Source organism: Pristiophorus japonicus, chromosome 8 (genome assembly GCF_044704955.1).
Source record: "Pristiophorus japonicus isolate sPriJap1 chromosome 8, sPriJap1.hap1, whole genome shotgun sequence".
NCBI lineage: Eukaryota > Metazoa > Chordata > Chondrichthyes > Pristiophoridae > Pristiophorus > Pristiophorus japonicus.
In genome coordinates, this window is record NC_091984.1 from 124,508,475 (window position 1) to 124,529,559 (window position 21,085).

A 21,085-nucleotide genomic window follows, 5' to 3' on the forward strand; every position below is an offset into this window, starting at 1 on the left:
AAGGAGCACTTCGAAGATCTCCTTAATCGAGGCACTGCCTTTGACACGCATGTTCTCGACTCCATCCCACAGCATACTGCCCACCACCATCTCAGCAAAACCCCAGCCCTGCACGAGGTAGAAAATGCCATCCATTAGCTCAAGAACAACAAGGCATCAGGAGCGGATGGAATCCCCACTGAGGCACTAAAGTATGGCGGAGAGGCACGATTGGCACGAATGCATGAAGTCATCTCTCTTATTTGGAAGGAGTGAATGCCTGGAAATTTCAGAGATGCCGTAATTGTGACCATCTTTTCAAAAAAGGGGTCAAGTCCGACTGCGGCAACTACAGAGGAATTTCTCTGCTGTCAGCCACTGGGAAAGTCATCGCTAGAATCCTCTTCAAGCGTCCTCTCCCTGTGGCTTAAGAGATCCTCCCAGAGTCCACTACGGGGCACAACGGGCATGATCTTCTGCAAGAGAAATGCAGGGAACAGCACCAACCCTTGTACATGGCCTTCTTTGACCTCTCAAAGACCTTTGACACTATAAACCGCGAGGGACTACGGAGTGTCCTCCTCCGTTTCGGCTTCCCCCAAAATTTTGTCGCCATCCTCCACCTGCTTCCCGATGACATGCAAGCTGTGATCCTGACAAACAGATCCACCACAGACCCAATCCACGTCTGGACCGGGGTGAAGCAGTGCTGCGTCATCACGCCAACCCTCTTCTCGATCTTCCTCGCTGCATTGCTCCATCTCATGCTTAACAAGCTCCCCGCTTGAGAGAAACTAAACTATAGAACCAGTGGGAAACTGTTCAACCTTCATCGCCTCCAGGCTAGATCCAAGACCGTCTCATCCTCTGTCATCGAATTACAGTACACGGATGTCGCTTGCATCTGCACACATTCAGAGGCTGAACTCCAAGCCATCGTCAACATCTTCACCGAGGCGTACGAAAGCATGGTCATTACACTAAACATCCGTAAGACAAAGGTCCTCCACCAACTTGACCCTACCACACAGCACTGCCACCCGGTCATCAAAATCCATGGCGCGGCCTTGGACAAAGTGGACCACTTCCCATATCTCGGGAGCCTACTATCAACAAGGGCAGACATCGACAACGAGGTCCAACACCGCTTCCAGACTAATGTAGGTCCCTTGCAGTCATGAAGACTAACGTAGGTCCCTTGCAGTCAGAATCAGGGGAATTCATAATGGGGAACAAGGAAATGGCAGACCAATTGACCAAATACTTTGGTTTTGTCTTCACGAAGGAAGACACACATAACCTCCCGAAAATACTAGGGGACCGAGGGTCTAGTGAGAAGGGGGAACTGAGGGAAATCCGTATTAGTCAGGAAATGGTGTTGGGAAATTGAAGGGACGAAAGGCCGATAAATCCCTAGGGCCTGATGGTCTGTATCCCAGAGTACTTGAGGAAGTGGCCCTAGAAATAGTAGATTTTCCACTATTCCATGGACTCTGGTTCAGTTTCTATGGATTGGAGGGTAGCTAATGTAACCCCACGTTTTAAAAAAGGAGGGCGAGAAGGAATTATAGACTAGTTAGCCTGAGTTCGGTGGTGGGGAAAATGCTGGAATTAATTATTAAAGATGTAATAGCAGCGCATTTGGAAAGCAGTGACAGGATCGGCATAAATCCAAGTCAGCATGGATTTACGAAAGAGAAATTACGCTTGACAAATTTTCTAGAGTTTTTTGAGGATGTAACTAGTAGAGTGGATAAGGGAGAACCAGTGGATGTGGTGTATTTGGACTTTCAAAGGGCTTTTGACAAGGTCCCACATGAGATTAGTATGCAAAATTAAGGCACATGGTATTGGGGGTAATGTATTGATGTGGATAGAGAACTGGTTGGCAGACAGAAAGCAAAGAGTGGGAATAAACGGGTCTTTTTCAGAATGGCAAGCAGTGACTAGTGGGGTGCCGCAAGGTTCAGTGCTGGGACCCCAGCTATTTACAATATATATTAATGATTTAGACGAAGGAATTGAATGTAATATCTCCAAGTTTGCAGGTGACAGTAAGCTGGGTGGCAGTGCGAGCTGCGAGGAGGATGCTAGGAGGCTGCAGGGGGACTTGGACAGGTTAGGTGAATGGGAAAATGCATGGCAGATGCAATATAATGTGGATAAGTGTGAGGTTATCCACTTTGGTGGCAAAAACATGAAGGCAGATTATTAACTGAATGGTGACAGATTCGTAAAAGGAGAAGTGCAACAAGACCTGGGTGTCATGGTACATCAGTCATTGAAGGTAGGCATGCAGGTACAGCAGGCAGTAAAGAAAGCAAATGGCATGCTGGCCTTCATAGCGAGGGGATTTGAGTATAGGAGCAGGGAGGTCTTACCGCAGTTATACAGAGCCTTGGTGAGGCCACACCTTGAGCATTGTGTACAGTTTTGGTCTCCTAATCTGAGTACGGATGTGCTTGCTATTGAGGCTGCGAAGGTTCACCAGACTAATTCCCGGAGTGGCAGGACTGACATATGAGGAGAGACTGGATCGACTAGGCTTATATTCACTGAAATTTAGAAGAATGAGAGGGGATCTCATAGAAACATATAAAGTTCTGACGGGATTGGACAGTTTAGATGCAGGAAGAATGTTCCCGATGTTGGGGAAGTCCAGAACCAGGGGTCACAGTCTAAGGATAAGGGGTAAGCCATTTAGGACCAAGATGAGGAGAAACTTGTTCACTCAGAAAATTGTTGAACCTGTGGAATTCTCGACCACAAAAAGTTGTTGTGGCCAGTTCGTTAGATATATTCAAAAGGGAGTTAGATGTGGCCCTTACAGCTAAAGGGATCAAGAGGTATGGAGAGAAAGCAGGAATGGGCTACTGAAGTTGCATGATCAGCCATGATCATATTGAATGGCCTACTACTGCACCTACTTTCTATGTTTCTATGTTTCTCCAGTGCGCCAGTGCTGCCTTCGATCGCCTGAGGAAGAGAGTGTTCAAAGACCAAACCCTCAAATCTGGTACCAAGCTTATGGTCGACAGGTCTACAGTGATATCCGCCCTCATGTATGACTCAGACGTGGACCATAGATGTTATGTATGTAACTATGTAATACTTGCCACCAGATGGCGTGATTGTTGGAGTCCTAATGGTCACCTGCACACATGTGCAAGGCCAGTATAAAAGGTTGGCTGTCATGTTGTTTAGGCACTCGGGAGTTGTCATCAAGAAGACTACAGTCACATTAAGTTTAGCTCACAGTACTCAGCCTCGTGGAGTTCTTCTCTACACTATAATTGGCGATGAGTATCAGAATACAAACCTTCACTCAACCATGGCTGCCGTTGGAATATTAGAGAGATTCGTAGAGGGTGATGATTGGGAAGCCTTCGTCGAGCGCCTCGACCAGAACTTCGTGGCCAATGAGCTGGAAGGAGACACTAACGCGGTCAAGCGCAGGGCGGTTTTCCTCACTGTCTGTGGGCCTAAAATATACGACCTCATTAAGAATCTGCTCGCACCGACAAAACCAACGGAGAAGGATTATCCAGCATTATGCATGCTGGTTCGGGACCACCTCAAGCCGAAGGAGAGTATCCTCATGGCCAGATATCGTTTTTACTCGCACCATCGCTCCAGGGGCCAGGATGTGGCGGATTATGTCGCCGACCTGAGACACCTCGCGGGACTTTGCGATTTTGGAGCTAAGTTGGGGCAAATGCTGCGGGACTTTTTCGTGCTGGACATCAGCCATGAGGTCATTCTTTGAAAGCTGCTGGCTGTCGAAACCCTAGACCCAAGCAGGGCCATCGCGATCACCCAGGCATGCATGGCCACAGACGATAACACGAAACAGATATCTTCTCAACATTGAAGCTCACCGGCAAGTACTGTGCATAAAATGATGTCGCTAGTAGGTCGAACTGCATATGGCAGGATCTATACGTCTGCGACTGCAAGACCTGTGATGATTCAGAGTCCACCATCGGGGGTGAATGTGAATCCATTAGCACTGTGTTGGCGCTGCGTGGGTAATCATCGGGCCCATCAATGTCGATTCAAGTACTACGTTTGCAAAGGCTCCGCAACGATGGGGCACTTCCAGCGAATGTGCAAACTTGCTGCGACATACCACATGGCAGAGGATGATCGATCCGGTGTGGATCACGCAGCATACTCAACTCATCTCGAGGAAGAAGTGTATGGGGTACATACCTTCACCACCAAGAGCCCTCCTATAATGCAGAAAGCCAAATTCCATGGAGTTCCAGTATCCATGCAGTTGGACACAGATACGAATCAGTCAATAATGAGCCAGAAGGCTTTCGAAAAACTGGGGCAATAAAATACACAGGCCCAAACTGAGCCCGATTAATGCAAAGCTGCGTTCCTACACCAAAGAGCTCATACCAGTAATTGGAAGTGCGGCAGTGAAGGTATCATATGACGGAGTTGTGCATGACCTATCATTGTGGATTGTTCCAGGCAATGGCCCAACGCTGTTCGGCAGAAGCTGGCTAGAAAAGATTCGATGGAATTGGAATGACATCAAAGCACTATCTTCAGTAGATGACGCCTTGTGTGCTCAAGTGCTGAGCAAGTTTCCCTCGCTATTCGAACCAGGCATCGGCAACTTCACAGGCGCCAAGGTACAGATCCATCTCGGCCCCGATGCACGGCCCGTCCATCACAAGGCTCAGGTGGTTCCGTACATGATGAGGGAGAAAGTCGAGATCGAACTGGACAGACTCCAATGCGAAGGAATCATATCGCCAATCAAGTTCAACGAGTGGGCCAGTCCAATTGTTCTGGTGTTGAAAAGCGATGGCACGGTCAGAATCTGCGGAGACTGCAAGATTAACCGAATCTCACTACAGGACCAGTACCCGCTGCCCAAGGCGGATGACCTGTTTGCAGTGTTAGCAGGGGAGGGGGGAGGGGGGAGGGGGGGGGGGGGGGAAGTCGTTCACCAAGTTGGACCTAACCTCCGCCTACATGACACAGGAGTTGGCTGAATCTTCAAAAAGACTGACATGAATCAACACACACAGAGGGCTGTTTATATACCACAGGTGCCCTTTCGGGATTCGCTTGGCTGCAGCCATTTTCCAGAGAAACATGGAGAGTTTGCTGAAATCTATTCCGCGCACCGTTGTGTTTTAAGACGACATCCTGATCACTGGCCGTGACACCATCGAACATCTACACAACCTGGAAGAGGTTCTAAGTCGCCTAGACAGAGTGGGACTCAGGCTGAAACGCTCCAAGTGTGTTTTCCTGGCACCAGAAGTCGAATTTTTGGTGAGAAAGATTGCAGCAGATGGCATCAGGGCCATAGACTCAAAGATAGAGGCCATTAAAAATGAACCCAGACCACAGAATGTGATGGAGCTGCGTTCGTTCCTGGGACTCAACTATTTCGGTAACTTTCTACCCAGGTTGAGCACGTTGTTAGAGCCTTTGCACATGTTGCTACGTAAGGGTGACGACTGGGTTTGGGGCAAATCTCAAGACACAGCCTTTGAGAAGGTCAGGAACCTGCTATGTTCAAATAAGTTACTTGTATGGTATGACCCATGTAAACGTTTAGTGCTAGCTTGTGACGCCTCATCGTATGGGGTTGGCTGTGTGTTACAGCAAGCCAGTGTATCGGGTAACCTCCAACCGGTTGTATGCGTGTCTAGAAGTCTGTCTAAGGCTGAGAGAGCCTATAATATGGTCAAGAAAGAGGTGTTAGCATGTGTATATGGGGTTCAGAAAATGCACCAATACTTATTTCGACTTCGGTTTGAGTTTGAAACTGACCACAAGCCGCTCATTTCGCTGTTTTCAGGGAGCAAAGGTATAAACACCAGTGCTTCGTCCCGTATCCAAAGATGGGCACTGACATTATCCGCTTCTGACTGTTATCCGCCACAGACCAGGCACTGAAAACTGTGCCGATGCTCTCAGCCGGCTACTATTACCCACCACTGGGGTTGAAATGGCGCAGCCCGCAGACTTGCTACTGGTCATGGATGCTTTTGAGAAAGAGGGGTCACCCGTCACAGCTCGCCAGATCAGGACCTGGACCAGCCAGGATCCTGTGCTACCATTAGTAAAGAGTTGCGTCCTAAATGGGAACTGGTCGGCCGTGGGGAAATGCAAGGTGAAATTAAGCTGTTTCACCGACGCAAAGGTGAAATGCCCATCCAGTCGGATTGTCTCATAGAAACTTAGAAAATAGGTGCAGGAGGAGGCCATTCGGCCCTTCGAGCCTGCAATGAGTTCATGGCTGAACATGCAACTTCAGTACCCCATTCCTGCTTTCTCGCCATATCCCTTGATCCTCCTAGTAGTAAGGACGACATCTAACTCCTTTTTGAATATATTTAGTGAATTGGCCTCAACAACTTTCTGTGGTAGAGAATTCCACAGGTTCACCACTCTCTGGGTAAAGAAGTTTCTCCTCATCTCGGTCCAAAATGGCTTACCCCTTATCCTTAGACTGTGACCCCTGGTTCTGGACTTCCCCAACGTTGGGAACATTCTTCCTGCATCTAACCTGTCGAAACCCGTCAGAATTTTAAACGTTTCTATGAGATCCCCTCTCATTCTTCTGAACTCCAGTGAATACAAGCCCAGTTGATCCAGTCTTTCTTGATATGTCAGTCCCGCCATCCCGGGAATCAGTGTGGTGAACCTTCGCTGCACTCCCTCAATAGCACGAATGTCCTTCCTCAAGTTCGTAGACCAAAACTGTACACAATACTCCAGGTGTGGCCTCACCAAGGCCCTGTACAACTGTAGTAACACCTCCTTGCCCCTGTACTCAAATCCCCTCGCTATGAAGGCCAACATGCCATTTGCTTTCTTAACCGCCTGCTGTACCTGCATGCCAACCTTCAATGATTGATGTACCATGACACCCAGGTCTCGTTGCACTTTCCCTTTTCCTAATCTGTCACCATTCAGATAATAGTCTGTCTCTCTGTTTTTACCACCGAAGTGGATAACCTCACATTTATCCACATTATACTTCATCTGCCATGCATTTGCCCACTCACCTAACCTATCCAAGTCACTCTGCAGCCTCATAGCATCCTCCTCGCAGCTCACACTGCCACCCAACTTAGTGTCATCCGCAAATTTGGAGATACTACATTTAATCCCCTCATCTAATGTAAACAGCTGGAGCCCCAGCACAGAACCTTGCGGTACCCCACTAGTCACTGCCTGCCATTCTGAAAAGTACCCATTTACTCCTACTCTTTGCTTCCTGTCTGCCAACCAGTTCTCAATCCACGTCAGCACACTACCCCCAATCCCATGTGCTTTAACTTTGCACATTAATCTCTTGTGTGGGTACTTGTCGAAAGCCTTCTGAAAGTCCAAATACACCACATCAACTGGTTCTCCCTTGTCCATTAAAAAATTCCAGAAGATTTGTCAAGCATGATTTCCCTTTCATAAATCCATGCTGGCTTGGACCTATCATGTCACCTCTTTCCAAATGCGCTGCTATGGCATCCTTAATAATTGATTCCATCATTTTACCCACTACCGATGTCAGGCTGACCGATCTATAATTCCTTGTTTTCTCTCCCTCCTTTTTTTAAAAAGTGGGGTTACATTGGCTACCCTCCTTATGGGGTAATCAAGTGGTTTTGCCAAAAAAAGGCAGTGAAACATTTATAAATGACCTACACAGTACCCACCCAGGCATTGTCATGATGAAGGCAATTGCCAGGTCACATGTTTGGTGGCCCGGCATTGACTCGGACTTGGAGTCATGCGTGCATCAGTGCAACTCTTGCTCGCAACTGAGCAATGCACCCAGGGAGGCTCCACTGAGTCTGTGGTCATGGCCCTCAAAATCGTGGTCCAGGATCCACGTAGATTTTGCCGGTCCCTTTCTCGGAAAGATGTTTTTCGTAGTTGTGGACGCTTACTCCAAATGGATTGAATGTGTAATCATGTCATCCAGCACGTCCACAGCCACCATTGAAAGCCTCCGAGCCATGTTCGCCACCCATGGTTTGCCCGACATCCTTGTCAGCGACAGTGAACTGTGTTTCACCAGCTCGGAATTCAACGAGTTTATGACCCGCAATGGCATTAAGCATGTCAGGTCTGCTCTGTTTAAGCCCGCGTCTAATGGTCAAGCGGAGCGGGAAATCCAAATAATCAAGCAGAACATGAAACGTGTGACGGACGGCTCCCTGCAGACTCACCTGTCTCGCATTCTGCTCAGTTACTGGACACAACCGCACTTGCTCACCGGAGTTCCCCTGGCAGAATTGTTAATGAAGAAAGCCCTCAAAACCAGGCTCTCCCTAGTCCACCCGGATCTTAATGATCACGTGGAAACCCGGCGACACCAGCAGAAGATGTACCACGATCGCACGGCTGTATCATTGATGTTAAAGGCCCTGTATTTGTCCTGAATTATGTCATGGTCCCAAGTGAGTTGCTGGCACTGTTTTGGCCAAGGAAGGGAATAGGGTGTTTATAATCAAACTGTTAAATGGCCTAATGTGCAGAAAGCATTTAGATCAGACCAAATTGCGATTTACTAACAACCAGGAACGACTTGAAGAAGACGTCACCATCGACGATCCATCAACACACACCCAACCAGCAATCAACCTCGCTGTCAATCACGAGAATGAACCCACCGTTCCTGATAGCCCGGTCAGACCAGCCGCGGTGCAGTGCAGCAATGGTCCAACCAACTCACACACGCCAGGGTTTGAACTTAGACGATCAACCAGGGAGTGGAGGGCTCCGGATCACCTCAACTTGTAAATAACTTGTACCGAAGACCTTGGGGGGGGGGGGGAGTGATGTTATGTATGTAACTATGTAATACTTGCCACCAGAGGGTGCGACTGTTGGAGTCCTAATGGTCACCTGCACACATGTGCAGGGCCAGTATAAAAGGCTGGCTGCCGTGTTGTTTAGGCACTCTGGAGTTGTAATAAAGAAGACAAAGGTCACACTAAGTTTAGCTCACAGTACTCAGCCTCGTGGAGTTCTTCTATACACTATAATATACAATAGACACCTCAAATCGCTGGAGAAATACCACCAACGAAGTCTCTGCAAGATCCTGCAAATCCCCTGGGAGGATAGAAGCATCAACGTCAGTGTTCTTGATCAGGCCAACATCCGCAGCATCGAAGCACTGACCACACTTGACCAGCTCCGTTGGGCAGGCCACATCATCCACATGCTGGACATGAGACTCCCAAAGCAAGCGCTCTGTTTGGAACTCCCACACGACAAGCGAGCCACAGGTAGGCAGGGGAAATGTTTCAAGGACACCCTCAAAGCCTGCTTGATAAAGTGCAACATCCCCACCGGCACCTCGGAATCCCTGGCCCAAGTCCGCCCTAAGTGGAGGAAGAATATCCGGGAGGGCACTGAACACCTCAAGTCTCATCGCCGAGAGCATGCAGAAAACAAGCGCAGGCAGTGGAAGGAGCGTGCGGCAAACCAGACTCCCCAACCACCCTTTCCTTCAACGACTGTCTATCCCATCTGTGACAGAGACTGTAATTCCCGTATTGTACTGTACAGTCACTTGAGAACTCACTTTTAGAGTGGAAGCAAGTCTTCCTCGATTTCAAGGGATTGCCTATGATGACTAAGCCATTACGAAAATCCATTATAAATTTGAAACTCTGTGTAGTAGAAGCTTACAGAGACAATTTCCAGACATCGCGCTATATCGCACAAAGGTGTAAAACATCTAAATTCTCTGTCTACTTAAAATGAAACAGCTATAACATGAAAGCAATCAGAAGACTTAAACTGCAGCTTTGGCTGCTAAGCTCTTCATTCTGACAAAAGCCATTTGAACCTGAGGGGTGAACTGAAAACCACACTGTCCAGATACAACATCTCATTTGGAAGATTCACCAAGAGACAGTCTTGAGTTTTCGACTGTCTTATTCAGAACTTCTGTTGCTCATCAGGTTCTGTAAAACACCACAATTCTGGCGGGGGGAAACAGTATGTTAACCTCTTGGGGATTAAGCCTCGTTTCAATTTTTTTGTATTGTGAGCGAGCAGTTAACAGAACGTTCTTTTCTGGGAGAGTTGTTGGAGCATGGAGTTCTTCACCACGGGCAGCGAGCATGGCATTTTTTGAGGAAAGAGCCAATAAATATTTGAAGCAGTGACAGATACAGGGCTATGGGGAGAGAGTGCAGCGGTGAGATTGGCATGGATTGCTTGGGCAAAGATTTAGCAGTCACAGCGGGTTGAGTTGAATGGCCTCCTATGCTTCAAGATTCTTGGTCCTACAATTTAATTTTATTGAAGGTTCAGATGAAGGTTGCTGATCAAAGGATAGATTTTATCGTAGATCAGATTGGGGTCACTAATTTAAATTGCTAACCACACATCACTGTAAATCACATGGAATTCCCATGTGCTGACTAGTTAATAGTTTATCCATTGCTGTTTCTGCTTGTACCCAAGCAAACCAATGCCTTTGCCTGCAAAACCTGCATGTTGAGTATACGGCTGCATCTGAAATTGGCATCCCTAATGGGAGAGTGCAATTTTTTTCTGGGTTCCTCACTTGTATATGTTTGTAATGTTGCATGCAAGAACAGTGGTATTATAATGCAGTATTGTTGTTTATCTGTTCAGGAAACAATGTATAAGCCATCATGGAATTGTACAATACAGAAGGAGGCCATTCGGCCCAGCGAGTCTGCGCCAGCTTTTTCGAAGGGCAATCCATTCCCCCGCTCTTTCCCCATACCGCTGCAGTTTTTTTTCCTTCACTTGACTTGACTATTCCCACATTCTACCCTACGTAAACTTGAAGTGATCCAAAACTCGGAAGCCCGTATCCTGACTCACACCAAGTCCCGCTCACCCATCACCCCTGTGCTCATTGACCTACATTGACTCCCGGTTAAGCAATGCCTCAATTTCAAAATTCTCATCCTTGTTTTCAAATAGCTCCATAGCTTCGCCCCTCCCTATCTCTGTAATTTCCTTCAGCCCCACAACCCTCCAAGATATCTGCACTCTAATTCTGCCCTCCTGAGCATCGCTGATTATAATCGCTCAACCATTGGTGTCCGTGCCTTCTGCTGCCTAGGCCCTAAGCTCTGGAACTCCCTCCCTAAACCTCTCCGCCTCACTATCTCTCTATCCTCCTTTAAGACACTCCTTAAAACCGATCTCTTTGACCAAGCTTTTGGTCACCTACCCTAATTTCTCCTTATGTGGCTCGGTGTCAAATTTTTTGTCTCATAATACTCCTATGAAGCACCTTGGGATGCTTCACTACATTAAAGGAGCTATATGAATACAAGTTGTTCAAGTACTTTTCTAATTCCCTTTTGAAGGCTACTATTGAATCTGTATCCACCACCCTTTCAGGCAGTGCATTCCAAATTCTAACCATTCGTTGCAGAAAAAAATTTTTTGCTCATGTCACCTCTAGTTCTTTTGCCAATCACCTTAAATCTATGCCCTCTGGTTATCAACATTTCAACCTTTGGAAACAGTTTATTTTTACTTTATCTAAATCCATCATGATTTCAGACACCTCTATCAAATCTCCTCTTCGCCTTCTCTGCTCTAAGGAGAACAACCCCAGCTTTTCCAGTCTAGCCACATAACTATAGTCGCTCATCCCTGGAACCATTCTAGTAAATCTCTGCTGTACCCTCTCCAAAGTCTTCACGTCCTTCCTACAGTGTGGTGCCCATAATTGGACACAATACTCCAGCTGAGGTCAAACTAGTGTTTTATATAAGTTTAGCATAACTTCCTGGCTTTTGTACTCTATGCCTTTATTTTAAAGCCCAGGATCCCATCAGCTTTATTAACCGCTTTATTAACCTGTCCTGCCACCTTCAATAATTTGTGCCCAAGTACCCACAGGACTCTCTGTTCTTGCATTCTCTGTTCTTGCATAATATATACCATTTAGTGTATATGGTTTCTCCTCATTCTTCCTACAAAAATGTACCTCCTCACACTTTTTGCACTAAATTTCATCTGCCATGTATCCGTCCATTCCATCAGCCTGTCTATGTCCGCTATCCTCCTCACTATTTACTATATGTTCAGGTTTCGTGTCATCTGCAAGTTTTGAAATTGTGCCCCATACCCGCCCCTCCCCCCCCCCCCCCCCCCCCCCCAACCGCTCCAAGTCCAGGTTATTGATGTATATCAAAAACAGCAGTGGTCTTCATACTGAACCCTGGGGAACTCCACCGTATCCCTCCCTCCAGTCTGAAAAACAACCATTTACCACAACTCTGTTTTCTATCTTAGTCAATTTTGTATCCATGCTGCTACTGCCCCTGGGCTTCAATTCTGCAAACAAGTATTATCTGTGGTACTTTATCTCCAGTCCCTTTCAAAAGCATAAGTCACTCTTTAATCTGGCCTAGAAAAGTAGGCAGTGGAGGTTTCCTAGAATGGTTGACTCTGATACTGGGTTAAAAGCAAGACCCGGAAAAAAGCTCCACACTTCTTGCAATCAGATGGAAGACTCACATTTAACTGTCTGCTTCAGAAAGACGTTCTGTTGATACTGAAGATGGAATGAGAAAACTGAACCAATGAAACATGTCTCACCTGTAATCAGGGAACTAGATAACTGTTTTTTTTATCCAGACATTTCTTTTGAAAGGTAATTTAACCATCACAGGGTTGTTTAATATTTTGCTGGATGCTCTTTCATATATATTAGTATCTAATCCGTGAAAACTCTAACCTGTGTTTCGTAGCCACCAATCTAGTGTGAGTGTAGTGTAGTAGTAATAGACTACAACTAATCCAGTTATCAGATCAACCAAAGAGCGAAATCCAGCACCTAACTTGGCAATCACCCATGCGGACTTCAAATGAATGCAGTTGTTGCAGCAGCAATGAGTGTGAACCGTCACTAGAATGTTAAATCATCTTTCATTGTCTGCAACACAAAGGTTCAGACATCTTGTTTGAATCTCAATCTGTATCTCCCAGCTCTGCTGCTCAGTAGTCGTACTTTTAACATGTTATTACACCAAGGTGGTATAGAAATCCTGAAATGTGACAATCAGTATCTTATTGATTTGTCATAGTTGATCCCTCGAACGAGGATGACTTACTTCCACAAGTTCACAGGTATTTTGATGAAGGACCCAATGTTCCAGTCCTGAACTCCAATTGAGGGGGTGGAAGATGCCTGTGCATGAATTTTTTTAACTAGTGGTGACCGTTGCACATACAAAACGATCTGTTGACTGTCACAAATTGACATGAATCCATCCAGTATTAATAAGGTTTATTTACTTAAGTACAATGCCGTTTCATGAAAATAAATTCTGCTATTTTAATAAACTATTGTTTTTGAAACTCTTGCTCCTCGTGTCCCAGGTTGCCTTTGTTTTAATCCATCGTTGGTTCTCTTCCTAATTCTGCTCTTACCATTTTACAGAGGAGTTCAGGATTAGAACAGTTGAAGAGGTGAAATACATGAAGAATGTCAACCGGGAAGAATCCGATTGGTCTGAGAAAGGACATGCTGGTCATGAAGATGAACAGAAAGTTGCTGCCAGGAACCAAGAGAACCTAGTAAGAATAATGTTGCCTTTTTGAAACCAGGGCCAGTGTTACAGTAATTCTAAGCCAAAAGTAGTGTAAAGCAGTCAAGAAAAAGACACAGAACCAGTTCTCTGAAGGACTAATTATTTCCTTGTCATTGCTGATGAGATATCGGGTCTTTGGCTTTGGATGGTCCAAGCTAGTTAATCCTGGCTTCTGATATCTCAAACCAGGTGAAATTAACTATTGTTTCACAGCAGAAGCCCAAGGTGGATCTTGTATCCACTGTAAGTAATCCATTTTGGGATTCCTAAATCTCTCATCATTGTAATGTACAACAGATGACCTCCCACCAAGAACTAAAGGTCTGCTAAATTGATTGGAGCATAAATTCTATTTGGGAAATAATGAATTCTTATAAATAAATGTATCACTTGTAATCATTAATTTTAATACAGTATGTGTAAATAATCGTGTCACAATTTGGATATACAAACGATTTATGCAGTTTTAATGTCACTTATCTTGCAAATTTTCACACAATCAACTGCTGAAAGCAATCTATTATGATACTGGAAATAAAACTACAGTCTGTGTTCAAATGGGAAACAAGACTTACCACCACCAAATCTGATTACAAGAGATTTTCGAATATACTTCCCTTTTCTACCAATTTTTTTACTTTGCTCCTGTAGGTATTGGTTCCTCCTTGTGCTGCTTCATGGGCACCAAGTGCGCCCTGTTACTTTATCAAATTAGCTTCCTTTCATTTCTGAACACAGGCAGTGTCAGTTGTCGATTTGACCATGTGGGATCTCCCCTTACACACACACACACACGTGCGCGCCTCCGCTTCTCCATTTTCCTTTTAAACCGACTTTAAAATTCTTTGACCCAGTTTTTGTCACCTAATATCTTCTTTGGTCAGTAATCCATTTTTTTCCTTCTGCCTCTAGAAAGAGCTGTGTGAGTATGTTAAACACACTACATAAATGCAAGTTGTTATAGATAATTAGGAAAATTTTATGGGCTGGATTTTCGGTCTGTTGCCGCCTCTGTTTTTGCCCCGGAGGGGCGCTAATGGCGGCGGAAAGCATTTCCGGGCGGTCGGCCAGCTTCCAGTGCCCCGTCGACACATTCAATGGCAGGTTTGTAGGGGCGCGGAGCAATACCGCCCGGGAGAGGCGAACCGGTGTTCAACGCCCCTGGTTGCGACACCGGCTAGATATTTGATACTCGCTCAAACTGTAGTGCCCCGCAGTGGGACTGCCTGTGAAAGGGGACGGTTCCAGCTGTAGCGGCCGCAGTGATGGAAGGAATGTCTACCTAAGGTAATTGTGATTGTCTTTTTATTTTTTTATTTTCGCGATTCATGTGGATGTGGCAAGAGAGAAGTATTGGGACTGTTTTTGGTGGGGTTTTTTCAGATTACCTTAGAATTAGTAAACACAACATGATGAGGTCTGAGGTCCAACTAGAAAAGAAAGTGCAAAAACTAGATCAGCTTAGGGAGGAATTTAGAAAGATGAGGAACGTGGTTACTGAGGTGACATTGGTACACAGGCCTGCAGAGCAATAGTGGGATGTTTTTATAAGAGATTGTAAAAGTACAGAATAAATATATTCCATCAAAAAAGAAGAAAACTACTAGCATTTTGGGTTTGCCATGGGTACATAAAGAGGTTGGACTCCAATTAAAATTGAAGAGGGACTTTGAGTTTATAAGAATAATGAAAAACTAAAGGAGAATATCAGAGAATAAGCGGCGAAAATAGGGATGAGTAAAGCTATCATCAAAAGAAACAGTATTTTCCATGTATATCAATAAAAATACAATTATTAAAAATGAGGTGGACCCCTGACAGAAGAGGATTGTCAGTTAGTAGATGATCACAAGATGAGAGAGAGTTTTGTTAAGTACTTCACATCAGTCTTTTCTAAAGAGAAGGCTGATGGAGGAGATAACCCCTAAAGTGGCTGAGAGCGAGACGATTGATACTATGGATAAAAGCAAAGTTTTAGATAAAGTGATTAGGTTAAAGGAAGGCACAATATCAGGACTTGACAGAATAAGTCTTAGGATTCCGAGGGAGATTAGAGGGGAAATTGTAAAGGCCTTAGAAATAATATTTCAGGATTCTACTGAATGTGTGCTGGAGAGTGGTCAAGTAGTTCCCATTTTTAAAAAGGAACACCGAGCTAAATCGGGTTATTATAGGCCAGTTAGATTAACATCTGTGGTAGGGTAAATTTTAGTCTTTGTCTAGAACTGTAGTAATTTGATCTTTAAAGAGAACGGATTTCGAAAGGGGCGATTGTGCTGACAAACCTTGTAGAATTCCTTGAGGAGGAAAGCAGACATAGTGCATGTAGTGTAAATGGGGTTTCAGAAAGCCTGTGACAAGGTACCACTTGAGAGATTACTAGAGATGATTAATGGATAGTGGTTTCCCACAGGGTTCACTTCTGGGGCCACTTCTGTTCACTGTGTTTATCAATGATTTGGGTATAGGCCGAGAAAGAGTGGTGTTGAAATTTGTAGATGATACCAAAATACAGTCAATATTTTAGAAAGCGAAAGGAGACCATCAAGGGATATTGATAAGAGAGGTGAATGGGCTAAGAGGTGGCAGATAGAATTCAGTAAATGTGAAGTGATGCATTTAGTTTTAAAAAAAATAACAGCAGTAATTATACTCTGATTGGAAATAGACTCGATGCGATGAAAGAGCAGAGGGACTTCGGGTGGCGTGGACAGGTTCACAGGACATTAAGGCATCACCTCAGGTTGATAAGACTGTAAAATAAATTATAGAATTCACAAGGTATAGACTGTTACAGTCATGAGGTAATGTAGAACCTATATAAAACCTTAAGACGTCAGTTAGAGTACTGTTGGCTCCTACTATGGAAGGATATTAAAACTTTAGAGAAGGTACAATGCAGATACAGTGGGATATTGCCTGATAATTAGGAATTATGAATCAGAAGAAAGTCTGTTTAAAAAAAAAAAATTAAATTGGGGCTTTTTCATTGGAAGAACTCACTATGTGGGGCGATATAGAAGTGGTTAAAATTATGAAAGGATGGGACGGGTAGATAGAAGCAGGCTGTTTCCAGTTGAGGGGTCCAGACCAAGGGGCTATAAAGACATAAAATTGAATGTAAGAAATTTAGAACATGGAGAGCAAAGATAAACTGCTGTACATAGAGTTGTGAGGCTGTGGAATTCACTCCCAGGGTTAGACACAGACTGGTTAGGCTGATTGACCTGTTCCCGTGTTTTATCTCTACGTTTAAATTGATGAGTCTGCCCGAAACCTTTGGAGAGAGATAATTAAGCCAGGTGGTTTCTGCTGCTGCTGTGAGCAGGAGAGGAAGAGAATCACCATCTAAGAACATTCTGTACATTAATGTTTAGTGCGATGGTCTATTTGGTATCTTCTATTTAGTTTCTAACTGGTATAAAATATTGTGTATCACGGCTACTGTTCATTTCCTATGTTACTTCATAAATCTGTTGCCTTCAGAAATCACAGAACATCATAAGAGCAAGTGATAGAAATGAGTAAACCAAAGTAAAGTGAAGAGGGTTTAATAGCTGGGCACACCATAAATTTCCTGAGGTATCTCGGAAAGTGAAAGCATTCCTTGGGATGTAGAGGGCAATGGCACACCTAGAAGAGTGGTTTGAGATGTTGAACACAAAAATATCTTGGAGGGAAAATTGCGGTCGAAGGCTTCCTTCATAGAACGCATCCGACCCGTAAAAAAAGCTGCGAAAGTGCCTGGTGGTCCCGGAGCAACCTACGATTGCGGTCGGAAGCTTAGATTTGCTGGGAAGATGTCTTTCAGGTACGTACGTACTTGTACATACAAGCTGGAGTCACGTGGGCCTGGACCACCAATCACGATGCAGTATTCTCATTGATAAAAATGGGAACTCTGTTTGTGCAAGTTCCCATTACTATCAATGAGAATAAACCCCTAAAACACCGAAACACAGCCCAATAATGAAATAAAATACCTCACATATTTAAAATTAATTGAAATTAAATGTTTTAGAAATAAAAATATACTTTTGGGGGATTTTTAAAAATGTTTTAATAGTGTTAAAAATAAACGTACCTTAATGGACATAGTTTTAAATATAAAAATGAATGTTTAACTTTATTTTTGATATGTTTTAAAACTGCTTTTACCAGACGTAAAAAGTTTGAAGGACATTTGCTGGGCATGAGTTCAGCAATAGCCCAATCTCTCTCGCGCAGATGTCCTTCTCCCAGGGATGCGGAGGATCTGTCAAGAGAAATTTTGACAGATCGAAAAAGCTGGTTTTCGGCGCATGCACATTGCGCCTCAAAAACCGGCTTTTGTGAGGCCTAACTGGGTCCGTACGTACCCGGCGAGGCCGGAATTTTCGGCCCCTTGAGTTTAAAAAAAACCTTCCAAAAAAAACAGTCTGTACTGTAACAATAACAGGCAAGTGGAACATAGGCCAATGTATATCGTCTTGATGACAGAATTGGACTCTTTCTTGTAGCTTGGACTTCTTACCTCAGTTTGACCAGGCTCCATTTTGTGAGGTGGTGATATTAATCATGCTTTGGTCCAAGATCAGTCTAATCAGTTGAAAGAATCCATGTGAATAATAAATCTTCAAATGTGTTACACAGATTATTTTGGCAGTAAGAGATTGACTAGGAGAATGGCACTAAAGCAATTTGAGGCAAGGCACTGCTTCAATTGGCTTTTCTTACCCCCCCACCCCTCCCACCACAAAGATATCCATTCCAACAACAACTTGCATTTATATACCGCAAGTAGTCGTAAAAACTTCACAGGACTGCTATTAGACAACATTTGACACCGAGTCACATAAAGAGATGTTGGGACAGGTGACCAAAAGCTTGGTCAAAGAGATAAGTTTTAAGGAGAGGCAGAAAGGTTTAGGGAGGAAATTCCAGATCTTTCGGGCCTAGGCTGAAGGTACGGCCGCCAATGGCAGTGCGATTAAAATCGGGGGTGTCTAATAGGCCAGAATTGGAGAAATGCAGAGATCTCAGAGGATTGTAGGGCTGGGGGAAAGACTTCGTTCACACGAGCTCTAGAAATTCAGGGCCCAAGTTTCGAGCCGCGCCTAGAACGGCGCAGTCCCGACCCGGACGCCAGTTTTTCGCGCCACAAAGTGCGCCTAAAAAAAACTTCCAGATTCTCCAGCTCCCTGCAGGTCCTCTGGCCCTCGGCGCAGCGCAGCACAAGCTGTAGGGGGCGGAGCCAGGTCCCTGCGCTGAAAACAGTGCCGGGACCTCTGCACATGCACGCTACAGTGGGCGCGCATGTGCAGTAGCTCCAGGCGTCCAAAACTGTGTGGGAGGGGCCGAAGCACGCAGCCCCTAGCCCTGGCCGAATGGCCTCACTGGGGCTGCGTGAATAAGGCTCCTCCCACGCCCAGCTCCTGCTTCCTCCTGACCCGACTCGACTCCCGCTTCCCGCCCCTGGACCGGACCCGACACCGACCCGACTCCCGCTTCCCCGCCCCCGGACCCGACCTGACCCCCCGGGACTGGACCCGACCTGACCTCCCTCCCCCCGACCTGACCTCCCTCCTCTCGACCCGAACCGAACCGACCTCCCTCTCACCACCCCACCGACCCATGCTCCCCCCGACCCGACCCGCGATCCCGACCCGACCCAACGCCACCTACCTGTAAATCTGGTGCTGGGGACGGGCCCTGAAAGGACAGTTGGAGGGGAAAGGAAAGTTGGAGAGGGAAGGACAAGGCCTGAGCAAGTCTCCCTCTTCTCCTGCTGCCCCCCATCTCCTTCCCCCCCCATCTCCTTTCCCCCCCCCATCCCTTTCCATCTCCTTTCCCCCCCCCATCTCCTTTCCCCCCCCCATCTCCTTTCCCCCCCCATCTCCTTTCTCCCCCCCCATCTCCTTTCTCCCCCCCCATCTCCTTTCTCCCCCCCCATCTCCTTTCTCCCCCCCCATCTCCTTTCTCCCCCCCCATCTCCTTTCCCCCCCCCCATCTCCTTTCCCCCCCCCATATCCTTTCCCCCCCATATCCTTTCCCCCCCATCTCCTTTCCCCCCCATCTCCTTTCCCCCCCATCTCCTTCCCCCCCCATCTCCTTCCCCCCCCATCTCCTTTCCCCCCCCCATCTCCTTTCCCCCCCCATCTCCTTTCCCCCCCCATCTCCTTTCCCCCCCCATCTCCTTTCCCCCCCCATCTCCTTTTTCCCCCCCATCTCCTTTCCCCCCCCATCTCCTTTCCCCCCCCATCTCCTTTCCCCCCCCATCTCCTTTCCCCCCCCATCTCCTTCCCCCCCATCTCCTTCCCCCCCCATCTCCTTTCACCCATCTCCTTTCCCCCCCATCTCCCCCCTCCCCCTTCTCCTCCTCCCCTCGTCCCCGTCCTCCCCCTTCTCCTCCTCCTCCTCCTCCCCCTCCCCCTTCTCCTCCTCCTCCTCCTCCTTCCCTCCCCTTTCTCCCCCTTCCCTCCCCTTTCTCCCCCTTCCCTCCCCTTTCTCCCCCTCTCTCCCTCTGCTCCCCCCTCTCTCCCTCTGCTCTCTCCCTCTGCTCCCCCCCTCTCTCCCTCTACCCCCCTCCTCCCCCTCCCCTCGCTGTCAAAAACACAGACACTGAAGTCAGAGAATGAGAGACACAGACAGACAGAGAGATAGAGACACTGACAGAGACACACTGTGGGGGGGTCATCCCAGCACGCTGTTAGAGGGCTCCCGGTGTTGCAGTCGGTAAGTAGAAAATGTTTTATTTATTGATTTTTTTAAAATTATTTCTTCTTAATTTTTTTTGATTGATTTATTGGTTGATTTATTGATGTATTTATCATTTATTATTGATGATGGCTCTTTATTTGTAAAACTGAAGTGTTTAATGTTTGTAAACTTCCCTTTAAACCCCCCCCCCCCCATTCCCTACGCCTAATTTGTAATCTACGCCTGATTTTCTAAAGTGTAGACAAGGTTTTTTCGAGCGTACAAAAATCTCCACTTACTCCATTCTAAGTTAGTTTGGAGTAAGTTTTCACTGCCGAAACTTTGAAAACAGGCGTAAGTGGCCGGACACGCCCCCTTTTGAAAAAAAAATTCTGTTCCAAAGTGAAACTGTTCTAACTGACTAGAACTGGAGCAAACTAAATGGCAAGAATTCCAATTTCTAAGATACTCCGTTTTACACCAGTTGCTCCTAAAAATCAGGAGCAAATCATGGCGAAACCTGGGGCCTCAGTGTTGTAGAAGGTTCAGTTGGAAGAATATAAAAGGTGGAGTTTGCTTGATAATGGATAATTGATGGGCTGGACATTTTTTGGTGAAAGTATTGGGTGGTTGGGCTTTCGGATTGTACAAGAACAAAACACAATGTCTAAAGAGTGAATCTTGATGCAGCAGGAGACTTTTTAGAAGAATTTTCAGATTTGATCCAACTCTTCTTTTGTGATTCGGAGTTACCACGGACTTAATTTTCTTTTACCTTGCTTTCGTCTTAAATTCTAGTAAATTATGAGCCCATATCTTCCTGAAGCAGTCTGCCCAGCATT

At 45.9% G+C, this 21,085-nt stretch overlaps 1 protein-coding gene across 1 annotated transcript in view; it reads left to right on the forward strand.

Moving 5' to 3' along the window:
* The window catches only part of LOC139268741 (uncharacterized protein C1orf21-like), a 242,759-nt gene that overhangs the window by 144,181 nt on the left and 77,493 nt on the right, over positions 1-21,085 (forward strand). Inside the window, exon 3 of the mRNA XM_070887393.1 lies at positions 13,415-13,551. Within this exon, the coding sequence (XP_070743494.1) occupies positions 13,415-13,551 (137 nt within the window). The remainder of the gene's footprint in view (positions 1-13,414; positions 13,552-21,085) is intronic.